The sequence below is a fragment of the Cuculus canorus genome, chromosome 4, assembly GCF_017976375.1.
Source record: "Cuculus canorus isolate bCucCan1 chromosome 4, bCucCan1.pri, whole genome shotgun sequence".
NCBI classification, from domain to species: Eukaryota; Metazoa; Chordata; class Aves; order Cuculiformes; family Cuculidae; genus Cuculus; species Cuculus canorus.
In genome coordinates, this window is record NC_071404.1 from 49,536,772 (window position 1) to 49,550,069 (window position 13,298).

At 35.0% G+C, this 13,298-nt stretch overlaps 1 protein-coding gene across 8 annotated transcripts in view; it reads left to right on the forward strand.

The window, feature by feature from the left end:
* Positions 1-13,298, forward strand: part of CCSER1 (coiled-coil serine rich protein 1) — a 695,806-nt gene that overhangs the window by 582,426 nt on the left and 100,082 nt on the right. For 2 of the 8 annotated variants that reach the window (XM_054065347.1, XM_054065348.1), the window contains one exon: positions 11,084-11,131. The exons of the other annotated variants lie outside the window; for them this stretch is intronic. In XM_054065347.1, coding sequence (XP_053921322.1) covers positions 11,084-11,109 — 26 coding nt within the window. In that variant the 3' untranslated portion in view covers positions 11,110-11,131. The remainder of the gene's footprint in view (positions 1-11,083; positions 11,132-13,298) is intronic. 8 annotated transcript variants of the gene reach the window in all.

Genomic DNA, 13,298 nt, shown 5'->3' on the forward strand with positions numbered 1-13,298 from the left:
ATCTGCTCAGCCTTGTAATGTCCTGCAGTTCTTAACAGTTAGGCTTTGCTTTCTATATCCTGAATAACATGGTACCATCAACAAACTGTCAGCCAGCAGACTCTTCTCAAACAGAAAACATTTATTCTGATGTACACCAATTTTAAACTTTCTGCTGTTTCTAATAATTTCCCTAGTAAAAATATCAACATCTGTGGGTCCCCACAGATCTGTCAAGTTGTTTTCCCACATTGAAATCACATTTATCATTCTTCACTCCTTAGATGCCAACATTGTTTTAAGCATGACATTATATCCTGTAAGTAGTAATTTAGCTATTTCATCCCTGAGGGCCTTTCGAATACTTGGGCAGACACCATCTGGTCCTGCCTCTATTATTTTCACCCATTCTTCTTCGTATGGTTTTCTGTGTCTGTATTTTATTTTTTTTTTTTTTTTACTTTTATAGTCCAAATTACTGGACTACTTATCTGTTTGAGGGTTTCTATTGTTGCTGTTTTGGGAGATTGTGTGTGTATGTTTTTTCCAGACAGAAAGACTATTTCTGGTGAGTCACATGTCTTTCCTGAAGAGCTGTAGAGTTGCCTGTTTTTTTCTCCCCTCACTTCAGTAAGATGGGTTATTCCTACTAAAAGGACTTTCATGGTTAGCTCATGGTGGACAAGTATGTACTGCTTGTTTGGGAGAGGTGGGGCTGTGTATTGGTTATTTAAAATACTTCAGAAGTTAAAACTGTCGACAGATTGTGTTGATCGTACATGGTATGAAAACTTCACCGAACATGCTTTTTATGACTTTTTTGTCTTCTAGAGACCTTTAAGACTGTATGTAGTGTGTTAGTATCAGAGATTACAGACTTGATACTGCAGTTCTGAATTCCTAGTGTATTAGGTTCTGGTAGGCAGTAGGTGCTGAAACTTTCTCCCTAATAGAGAAAATGGTGTATCCGAATTTTGTCTTTTTTTTGATAGCTTTGTTGAGAGTAGAAGGCAATCGCAAACATGAAAATACCTGAACTTGGATGTGTTCCTTTTTGATGGTGTCTATTTTTCCCTTAAGTCAAAGGGAAAAGAGTTTTCCTATTCTGAAAGAAGAAAAGAAATGGCTTTAACCACCTTAAGTGTTTCTGACAGTTTTTGAAAAGCTGAAAATTTCTGCTGGCTTCAAAGCTTATTTACTTCCATGGGAGTTTATCAGTTTATCTCAAAGGATTTAGGTTCAGATTCTGATTACATGGTTTGAAAGGTTTGCAGTCTGAAACAGGCAATAGTACCAACAAGGATAACTAGGAGCTACTGTAAAGTATGAGTAAATATACTTCATATTTTTTAAAAAAATTAAAACAGAAAGGATACATTTATAGGTAGGACTAAGTGGACTATTATTTTTAGTGACATTTTAGACTTCTAATTTAGCATTTTACTTACATTGCTGAAGTAAATGTACTAATAAAAATGTCTGAATTATCCATACATCAGAATATTTTCTGTAATATGCAATTTATTGTAAACAAAGTCTACCCTTTCTAAATATGAGTGTGAATTGTTTTTTACTAAAGAAAAATGAAATAGATTCATCTCAATTTGTTTTAGAACTCAAGAAACTTAATGTTTATTTTCAGCCAAATCTCATAAAAGACTGTGAAATTGTAGTTGGGGTAAAAGAATTGTATGCAGCGTCATTTAAAAGCAAGTTATATAAAGCATCTCCTGTAACTTTGATTCTCTTATTATTGCTGCACAAGAATTTCTCAGAAGCAAGCTAGCAAAGCAAATAAAAGAAAAAAAGTGGTCTGGTAGGCTAAAAATATCATGATTTTTATATTTTTTCATTTGATATTTTATCGTAACTATTAAAATAAGATTTACTAGTTGTTTTCTTTTGAAATGTACCCTTTGGCAAAATAAAATATTTCATGGAATGCATTATGGCCTGATAATATGTAGCCCTTTTTGCTGAATTAAGTTTTCTAAACTTTCAGACCCACTTTTAAGCTATTTTTTGATTCAATAAATCTTCAAGGATGGTTGTATTACAGAGAAATTGCCTCTCTATGCTTGTGTCTAACCATCCATTCTTGTCAGAAAGAGCATTTTTGCTCAACAGCTGCATAAACATTTGGAATATTTTTGTTATCAGAGAAATTGTCCAAGTGTGCATGTTTTTAAAACATACCATTATGCTTGGATTGATAGCCTGGGAAGAGAATTTTGAATACTGTATACTACATAATCTTAATCAGCTGTCAAGTATGTCAGCCTCTTACTTGTTTACCAAAGCAGCATCTAAATGAAAGGAGAATTTGCTTTACTTTAGTTAAAAATGATAGAGCATCAGGAAAGTACTCCTTTCAAACTGGCCTATACACTAGAGAGACATTATAAGCTGATGAATATTCCCTGGATGTTTGTTAGAAAAGATATTAGCAAGAGTTCCTTCCTATGATTTAAATTTCCAATTCTTTCTTTAAAGTGGAGCAAACCCCTTCTTTCTGTTTGCCCTGCAATTTAGTTTGAAAATATTTCCTCGTTCTGAGATGTGAGTAAGTTTATGCTGTTGAAAATCCTGGAATCAATAAATGCTCCCCTTTGGAGAGCCTGGGTATGGCCTTGCCATTTTACTGTCATTTTTAACGTCCTAGCTCTGTCTAGGAATTGGTCAGACAAATTCTTGGGTCCATTAAATCTGTTTGTGTTTGTTACTCAGTGGAAGATTAATATAAATGGCAGTTGTGGATGACTGAAAGTTGCTCTTGAAAGAAAGAGAACTTCCAACTAAATGGCGATGTTTCTGAACAGATCTGGAGAAATAATTCCCAAAGAAACCCATAAGTACGAAAAGCCCTCCTGAACTGTAGTTCAGCAAAGTTGAAAGCCCAAATAATGACCCAGGTTCCTATGAAGACAGGCCGCATACACCTGAAATTATACAATGTCATACCTTGGGTATATTTCAGGTTGTGGCGGATGGTGTCAGGACTTTGATTAAAGCTTTCTGGATGTAATTTAGGCAATCCTGAGTAAAATGCAAATTAAAAAAAAAAATATCTGAAGGCTTCTCATATTCGGGGAAAGTTAAAATATGAGTTTTACAACTTTATTATATCTCTGTGCATAAATCTGAGTTGAAACTGAATCTAGTCCTGTCCCCTCATACTTTGTTGTTAGAAGACATTAGTTCTAGAAGTTGAACTCTTTATTTTGAACCCCTGTCTAGTACTGAATAAATCTAAATTTTCTATCATTTTGGATTTGGAAGTAAATGATAGCTTCAGTTCATAAAAATTCACCATTGAAAACCCTAACAAAAGACTTGAAATATGATTAAGGTCTCGAGCTTGTAGTATTTAGCCTATTTGTGACTCTAGGCATGAGAATGATATGTGAGGTTGATTAGCACAGTTATTTTGTCTCTGACAGTTATAGCACAAATTCAATTGCTTTGCTACTTGTGGAAGTTTCCTTTTTCAGGTGTCTTGTCTTTATGGTTGTAGTACATGCTAATGTAGCTCTGGACCAGCTTTCTCACCAAAGTTATTCTTGGTCTAACTTGCTACCTCCTTAGAGTATCAGCTTTGCAGCAGAGTTAAAATGGTGTTTATGGCTGTGGCTACTGAGCCAAATATCCTGGAATCCACACCCTTTCTAAGAAAAGAAGCTGCTATTACAGTTATTTTCTTTGGATTTTCTCCTTGAACGCTCATACTCTAGATAGGTCAATGATGCTCATAGCTACATTGGCTCTCAGGTGGGATAAGGAATATTTTCATCCTTCTCATGAAAGAGGGACATAAGGAGAAACATATTTTATCCTTCTGCCTACAACAATTTTAAATACCTGTCCAGCCCTGCTATCTCCATAGGAAATTCAAAACTTCTTGCTTTTACTAGTGGTGTTCCATACTGTGAACAGGCATCCCTGAGGCTATCTGATATATGATGTAACAAGCAGGGGAGGGGGAAGAAAAAGAAAAATTAAAAAGAAAACAGAAAAAAAGGAAGATAATAAAACCATAGCTTCCTAACATTACAAAAATTGTATTTCCCCTTACAAGTGAAAAGCCCGTGCAAGAGTGAAAGCTTGCTTGGGTTAGGAAAACTAGAAAAATGCCCAAAAAGAATTATTCCTTCTCATCAAGTAAATACTTTGTCATGACAGAACTGTCATTTCAGAAGGTTAGATTGCCTGTTATATGAGTTTTTTCTTGATATAGATGCACAATTTCATTTTTCTCTCCAGGAGACAAACATTATTGTTTGATGTATAATTGCGTATATTAAAAACTTGTTTTAGAGATGGTGTACGAGTAAAAGAAAAGAAAAATAAATGTATGGGAGAGATGCTAACTAAAGATCATACTGTAATATTCTCTCAATTTTAGCGTTTCATCTTTTCCGCATTCATCACTCTTGGCATTTGATTACATTAAATTTTCATTGGAAATATACAGATTGGATTCCCACTCAGTCTTTATTTGTTGATTTTATCATGGATGCTCTTGAAGAAAGAAGTACGCTTGCAAGTTGCTCTGAAAGTGGTAAACTTCAGAGTTCTTTAGACTTATTCAGCAAATTAATCATACTTTATCATGTCAACTGATCAATCTTCTGCATTAGGAACAGTGTCACTCCTTTCTCTTGTTATTATTAAGTGTTTGGTAAGTGAAAAGCAACTCCAATAATTGTGTAAATAACTCTTTTATTTATTTTTTTCCTTTCTTTCTGATAATATTTTTCTTCTTTTTTTATAGTTAGAGAGCTAGAACTATAACTGTTCTATAAGCATCCTTATTAGATCTATGATTAATATCATATCCAAAAACCTAACCAATTTTGATAATTAAAAATCATAACTAGGACTTGATGTAATAGCAAGGATGAATAAGTCAGGGAAGGGGTAAGATTTCCAAAAGGAATTAAATAAATTAAGTGAAGTGTTCAAATTAAGATTGATTATTTTTTTGTCTGATTGGTATCAGAGAGAAGCGTGAGACGTTTTATTTCTGAGCAATATCTTTTTATTTACATCTGCTCAAATCACTATCACAAGAAAAAGACCAAAATCTTATTCTAGAGCTGATGAAGTAATTGCTGCAAGCTTAATGTTAGCATTGTACAAGTTAAATGTACAAAATTCACCCATTAGGATCCCTTGTGCCCCCAATTTCCTTTTAGGAAATTTCCTATTAGGAAATTTCTATAGAACAAACAAACAAAAATCCCTCAAGGACCAATTCATCAAGGTGTATTATGTCTGTTGAAATGGTGAACATCCCTTTCTTCAACTGAAGTAATCTCTCAGAAGTTCACGTTTGCTCATGTTGATATGCTAAAGCCTCCTGTATTCATGATAATCATTGAGAAGTTTTTATATTTTTTCATTATTGTTCTCACCACCACTATTTTTTCTTTTATTAAATGTGTTTGCATTACATGAGATCATTTTTCTTTGGCACATAGTTGGTTTATTTTTATACACTTATACATAATTAATGATGGTCAACAAGCCATAACAGGCCTAGGAGCCTATCAGAAAAGTTCACGTTTCTCTCAAGTAGGTCTCTATTAGGTCCAGAGGGCTATTCTGCAGGGTTCTCTTTGTTGCCTGAGTAGCTTAGTATAAGCCACAAGAATGTAATAAAATTGTAGCAGTCTGCAGTAGCTCCTAACTGCTTTTCTAGATTAGGGTAATCAGAGTACATAACTGTGTGAATTTATTGATTTTCATGAGCTTTTATTGGTTAAAGTTTTGATGTGATTTCAAAGAATTTGCTGTATTGAACACAGATAACGGTCTAACCACACTGAAAAATCCTGAGCTTCTGCTGAATATGGTATTCATCATCCATTGCAATGCAAGGAGGACTTGGTTTATATTGGGCTGCGTATGGAATCCTACTAGCAATTTTTTAGCCCTTTCTTCTTTGTTCAGTCTTATTTTTGATGATATAACTATTCTTTTTTTGCTCTTAAATTATAACAGTAACAGTTTGGGATGAACCAGTAATAGATATAATTCTACATATTTATCCTCAGGGTTGGTGGAAGATAAAATATACCATTTTGCAACTTGCTGCTGTCAAGCTTAGGTTTTATATGGTGCAACGCAATACAATATTTCAATAGTAAAGTATGTACTAGTGTTAAGTGGGTGGAGGGGATAATTCTGATGAAATGAAATCTCTATAAAAGTCTGTGTAAAACTAATTAATTCTCTTGAATAGCTGCTGCAATGTGCCAATGAATTTAGGAAGCAGCCTTGAGGTTTCAAAAGGAAATGAATGGAAGCTTGTTCCTTGCCCAGAACAACTTCAGAGTAATGTTAATCACTATCCTGATAAAGCAGCTAAGCAAAGTTTAAGTCTCACGTACGATTTTAATACAGTGATGTCAGCAGATTCTGTGGCTTCCAACAGGGCCTTGTAGAAGATATCAGATGCAATTGCGTACCAAAACAGTACATAAAGGAAAATGTTTGCCTGCTTCTCTTGCCGTTTGTTGAAGACACCTGGCACCCAACTCTTGTTTTAACGGGACAGTTGGATTGCTGTTGTGTTTTGCTGAGAACATCACTGTGCATAGCTAAGGGGTATCTTGTGCATGAATCTCTGATGCTCAAAGCACTCCTACTTTTACATAAAAAAGACAAATTAAAGGAGGAATTTGGTGAATTTGGAAAGGAGGATGTTTCCTAATCAGCAAAACAAATGGAAGTAAATGGATTTATTAATTAAAATCAGTATATCTAGTGATGGAATAAGGTACTTGAGCATGATATACATATAAGGAGTTATTGTACTGGATGCTTTGATCCCTTACTTTAAGAATTAAATGTAAAAGTCTCATTAGTCTCAAGATTGAATACAAATCCTCATCAGCCTACCCGTATTAAATTATGTCCTGTCACTTTTCCCAGGCATTCAAAACTTTCAGCGAGGCCAAACTCACAAATCCCTTTTGCTAACCTCCTCTTTCTGTTCTGTCACTACATGTGGAGTTAAACCCCATGAAAATTTACTATTATGAGTCTTTTTGCAGTCTTCCTATAAATCTCTCTCTCTTATAGCACCAGATAAAATTTGTTGACAACAGATAAGATGTGCAATACTTGCATGCTGGTTAACCATCATAGGAATAATTAATTTTAACTATTCCCTTTCATGCCAAAAGACTTATTATACATGCTCCACTGGAGAGATAATATGAATTGTTTTACTAAGTGTTAGATATTTATTTAGGGCTATATCTTTAATTTGGACATTTGCTATAAAGCGTCAGGAAATTTATTTTTATCAAAGTAGTATTAAGAAATATTTATTTTGCAACAATTCTTATGGAGGGTTTCCAAGTGGTAATCGGGTGTTTCCAGACAAAAACATTTTTCTTCCCCAATAAATAGACATAGCCAAGACAATTGTAAACTGTCCAAATTAAGACATGCCAAGAGAAGTAGTACTGAAAGATATTCATGAAGGAAATTGCTTGAAAAAATAAAGAAAATATCAATTCGTCTTTTTAAAACAGGAAACAAGACATATCATTTTCACACAACCACTTTTTATGGTTTCATCTGGCAAGAGTAGTTTACAGTTTTAGATCGGCAGATTCTGAATTGATTCATAGGCAAGCAGTTGGGAATCAATACAAGGGAATCAGAAGTGACATATGGAAGAAAAGAGTTTAGCCAGCAGAAATTAATGAAAGAAATTACCTTTTGATGCACTGAACGCAGAGTATTGCTGACTGACAGAGCTGAAGGATGTCACACAAATGAAAAACGTTCTGAGAAATCAGTCTCATAGTGGTTTCAGTCCCTTTTGGCCAGTAAGATGGGAAAAGGTCCCCTTCCGCTGCTCACTGGAGCAGCTGATGCTGCTGCTGGGTGGCTCTCCCCTGATCCTCTGCTGTTGTTTGTTTCCTTAGGGTTTTGCACCTTTTCACATCAAGAATGTTGACGTATGCAAGAGGGAATACGAGATAGTTCACCATGCAAATGATGGAGGAGTAGGGGGATTAATTGACACTTCTCTAAATTATTCCCCAGTCTCATCTATTTATTGAAATTGTAATAAAATGTGAGATGGAAACCAGAGCCTAAGAATCTGGTGTGTATTTAAATGATGGTGGGTTTGGATGTGATTGCATCGTCCATCCAGGATGAAGCCAAACTGTACGGGTAGCCAAGCGAGCCATGATAGAGCTTTGAGTGGCTTCAGCAGAACCACTTGCACTCAGCCGTTTTCTGAATTTGAGCCCTGATTCTGGATTTAGTTTATATCTAGGATTATTTTTATTCATGATATAGGGTCACCACTGTTGTAAGTCCTTAGCAGGCTGTTTGAATAGAAATTTTAGAGTTTCAATGACAGGCAACTTGGTCAAGCACTGTTTGGTTAGGGTTTTCCTTCAGTCCTTAGTGGTGTCCAATTAGCATTAGAAGGAACTTAACTTCTCTCATTTAATTCTGGCTTTATTGACCTACCATCAAAATTTTAACAGAATCTCTATTTGAAACTACTGCCAAGTTTCCCAGTTTTAACAAAAATATTAGGAAGTGGTAAGATAAGTGATAGCTTTGCTGCCTTCACCAGTAGATTGAACAACTGTTTCATCCTACTGCCTTGAACTTCATATGTTATTACAATGGCTTTGAGTTCTTTGATTTATATGAGACTTCAGAACATAACTTTTTGCATGAACCTAAGTTTTAGTTCTGTGCTTTATTTTTAGATTTATTTTTATCGATAATTGAAAGCTGTGATGGTCCACTAAGGAGAATGGTAGCTTAAAAGAACTAAGTTTCAGTGATTCCGACATTTCATTTATTTGAACCATTAGTTAGGCTGCGTAATATATAGCAGTTTTACTTTGAAACATGGGATTTAAGTCTATAATCTAATTATTTCTGATTTGGAAAGTAATTTAAATTAATTTGAAAATATTATTAATAGTTTTCAATATAAATCAGGAAAAATGGATTTTTCATCATTATATGGTTGCTTTAGCTGTATTTGGTTTTTCAGTTTTATTCATTTGTTATGCTGTTCAAATTACACTAGTATAATATGCTAACCCAAACCCCTACATAGCACCTAAATTATATTTTCCTTAAAATTAATTTTAAAAATGCATAAAGTAGATGCAAAATCGGTTCTTAGTAGATAGAATTATGCCATTCTTTGATTCTTTATAATAAATGTATGTTTCCTTTTTTTTTTTTGTCAGATTAAAGTACCTATGTCCTATGTTTATGTTTATTTCCAAATTTTGTTGTTAGGTAGTGTTCAGAAAATAAACGTGACATGTGAATACACAAAATACATGATCTGAGTATACACAATATATAAAATGTATGTAATATACCCATACAATAATGTGTGATATTAACGAATGGTTGGAAAGATAACAAGTGGTAAAGAAAGGAGTACAAATTTAACGAATTACCTTTTTTTTTGCATGTATTCTGGCAACATTTAATGATATTTAGGCCTGTGTGTTCCTCTCTAAGTAATTGAAAAGGTCAGAGTGAGTGAAGATTATTTGAAAGATTTACCCAGCCAAGTAATATTAATATCTTTCTTATGAACTTGTGTTCTCACAAAAATAACCCCAAATGTAATAGGAGCACAGTCCTTATAGATGTATTTCTAATTGTGAATCCAGAAATGCAGTTCTTCAGTTTCTTTCATATTGTGCATTGTCTGCGCATAATAGGACATTGCAGTTAAATATGCAGCCCTGCCCTTCATGGTCAGTAATCTGGCAATTTGCTCCTTAAGAAATCAAAAAAAAGAACCATAAATAACAACAGTAGCTCCTTATAGTGTAATTTCCTTTCTATCTCTTTCTATGGATGACTTTCAGCGTTGATTACATCTTGGCAATTGAGTCTGCACCTTAAGTGGACCAAAGTGATCATAAAATTTGTAAATCTGCTTTTAGTGTAACACAGGTAATTAAAGTACTACAGGTAAATGACTGATAAAGATGGTTTACTGTAGTCTGAGATTATCTGCAGTTCTATTTTTCTGGCTAGCTGTATGTCACTCGAAAGGCTGAATATGGGAGTTGTGAATGGTCTGGCTACTCCTTAATGTTACAGTTGCTTTGTTTGCAACAATAGTTAGAGAGGTCCCCTCCCTTTGCTGCCTCCCTTCCCTGCTTCCCCTAAACTGAAGAAAATCCCTTCACCTCAGTTACACTGTGGTCTTTTTCAGGGGGAGGGAGCCTAAGCACATTAGTGAAGGAAGAACAATAAAGAAACAACTGGCACCTCCTAAGCAGTGTTTTGTCTGAAGACTACATTATGGGGAACAAAAATTCACAGAACATCAAATATCAACTGGATTAGGCTTTCTGAAAGCAGAAGGATGACACCACTCTTGTTTAGCACCACAATGAACCAGAAAGACAGGGCTAGGTGTCATCTGTGCTCCTCTTGCCCCTTCATTTGTTTCTTCCTCACAAAATAGTGAGACGGATACTATAAAACAGAAGATATAGTCAGGGTTGAAGTTGTACTGGAAGGAGGCGTGTGTTTGTATATTTTTAATATATGTGTTTATACACATATCATCTATCCTTTGGAATTTTAAGGTAAATGTTAAATGGCTCTTGTTGAATTAACCAAAGTTCTTCTCTAGTGATTGCAAAAGTGTTCAACGTCTCGTTCCATGTGTTCGTAATGTAATGTAACGTGCAAGGTCGAGATACTCAACAAGAAAAACCCAGTTGCACTCTGGTGACACTGGTGGGACTTGTTTTCATACTCTGTAATACTCCAATAATGGAGAGTAACATCAGCTGAAATGTTATCTCCACAGAAGACCAGTCTCTCTTTCCTGATGTTATAAGGGGAAAGTAAGCAATATCAGTGTGAAGTCTGTAAAGACAGTTTAGTTTAGAGGGCTCAGAAGTGAGTTGAAGGAGGCATTTAATTCTTCAGTATGTTTATGAATTATTCTAGTTGTTCATCTTTATTATATGTGTTTTAATATCATTTTCATTACTCTCTCTTTTTTTCCTTTCTTCTCCCATCCATCCATCCATCCATCCATTGTCACGTATTGCGGTCTTGATTACAGTCCGTGTAATCGTTACCACTGTGTGAAGGCAGTTCCTCACATCACCAGGTACGGTGACACGTATTTCTGGAGACACATATGAGTGTTTTCAAACCTTTTCAGTATTGTGCATTGTTGTAGCAATTTTCTTTTACATTAGACTCTTTTCTTCCTCTCTTCCTTTCCCATTGGATATGAACTATCATTAGTGCAGGAAAGTGATTTTTTAAATTAGCGTCTTGTTTAGAAATGTTAGTCTAATGCTCTGGACCAAAGAAATACTGCCTGTCTTATGGTCTAGAAAGCAGTACTATACAGGTTCTCGATTGTCCATAGGTCATGACCTGGATCCTGTTATCTTTTTAGTGGATTAACAACTGCTATGAAGTTTCTTTCTTGAAAAACCCCTCAGATGCACTATTCAGTTAATTTTTATTGTGATTGTGCATGGTTTGTAATAAATGCTACACACTCAGCTGTAATTTTCACCTCAATACAGTAAGCACTGATGAATAAATTAGTACTTTTGTTGTTCCTTATTGTTCTCATTCTATGTATCCAAACTGTCATTTGTCAGTGTTTATTTGGCTTTAAGAAATATGTAATGCGCAGATTACTATGTGGCTACCTGATCAATTTGTTGTGTTTTTTGAGAAAGTAGCAAGATCCTGAAGATGCTTACTTACATACAAATCTTTATAATTTTCTAATATTGTTTCTGGATATCATAGGCTTGTAGCTTCATTACTTTTGCACTTTACAGTAGAAAATTTCCTTGAAGAGCTATTGCAAGTAAACTGTTATTGATGATAGTGGAAAACCAAGTCTTAAAACCTGTTTTTCAGGACTAAAGTTGATGTAATTAATAAATGTGAGGCTACACACATTTTTTATACATAGACAAGTTAAAGATGAATGATGTATTTCAAAGCATTCTACTTACAATAAATAAGAAAAATCAAGAGTTCTTTCTAAATGCTAGCTGGTATAAACTGGAGAGGGGCAGATTTAGGCTAGACATTAGGAAGAATTTCTTCACCACGAGAGTGGTGAGACACTGGCACAGGTTGCCCAGAGAGGTTGTGGCTGCCCCATCCCCCGAAGTGTTCAAGGTCAGGCTGAATGGGGCCTTGGACAGCCTGATCTGCTGGGAGGTGTCCCTGCCCATGGCAGAGGGGTTGGAACTGGATGATCTTTAAGGTCCCTTCCAGCCATAACTATTCTATGATTCTATGAAATCCAGCGTTGATGAAAATGAATATAACCCAGTTGCTTGTGATTGCGACACATCCCATACACCTATTCTGCTTTCTCTCTATTGCTTGTTTTAGAACAACTGACTGTCCTTACGTCTCTGAGCTGCAGGGAAAAAATCTTGAAGATTTAAGTGTGACCATTTCTAGTCTCTTAAGTCATCTCTCAGCTTTTCCATTCTTACCTCCGGTGTCTCTGTAACAACTTTAACAGCATAATCATTTTCCCATGTAAGCATAATTAACTTGCAAGTTCCTTTTTTGCTAGGACAGTAGGAGCTGTTTAGTTTGTTCCCTCAAATTCAGACTGTAAAATGATAATAAACGTTCGGAAGTCAAAAAGGTGAAGCTGCAAGTACTTCTTTTAAAAGTAATTCTCTGAAATAGCTGGATTTAGGTGTACAACTTCTTTGTATAGAGACATAACACCTAGAGCTGCTAAGGTTCACCTCATTCACAAGCTTATGTAGAGGTATTCAGAATGTATATCACCATAAGACATGGTCCTAAACGGCTGCAAGCTGCAGCTTTGTAGCATGCAAACTGCAAGGTACATTATAGTGAAGTCAAACCTAAATGAACTATCAATGCTTCCTCGTCATGTTCCAACCTGTAGAATTACATTACCTTTATGGATTTTCCCTACTTATTAGTAACTAAAAGATATGGGATATAAAATCAGCTATTAATTGCTTCAATTAAGCCAATGGATAAGAATCATGGTTCAGTTATGTTAATAATGTGGGGTAATAGCTTTGTTGTGGTACCTGCTCTTGAATCACATTTTGCAAAAGCATAAATGTAATTTGATTTAAAGTAATTAAAAATGTATTTGTTTTGAACAGTGAGCTTCTTAGCGAAGAAAGAATTGGAAACACTGAGACTAGAGATGTATGTAATGGATGGACAAATAGTTGTCTGACTAAGCCTAATCCTACCGCTAGGAGTGGTAATTTTGCAGCATTCTTGGATTCAAATTAGTA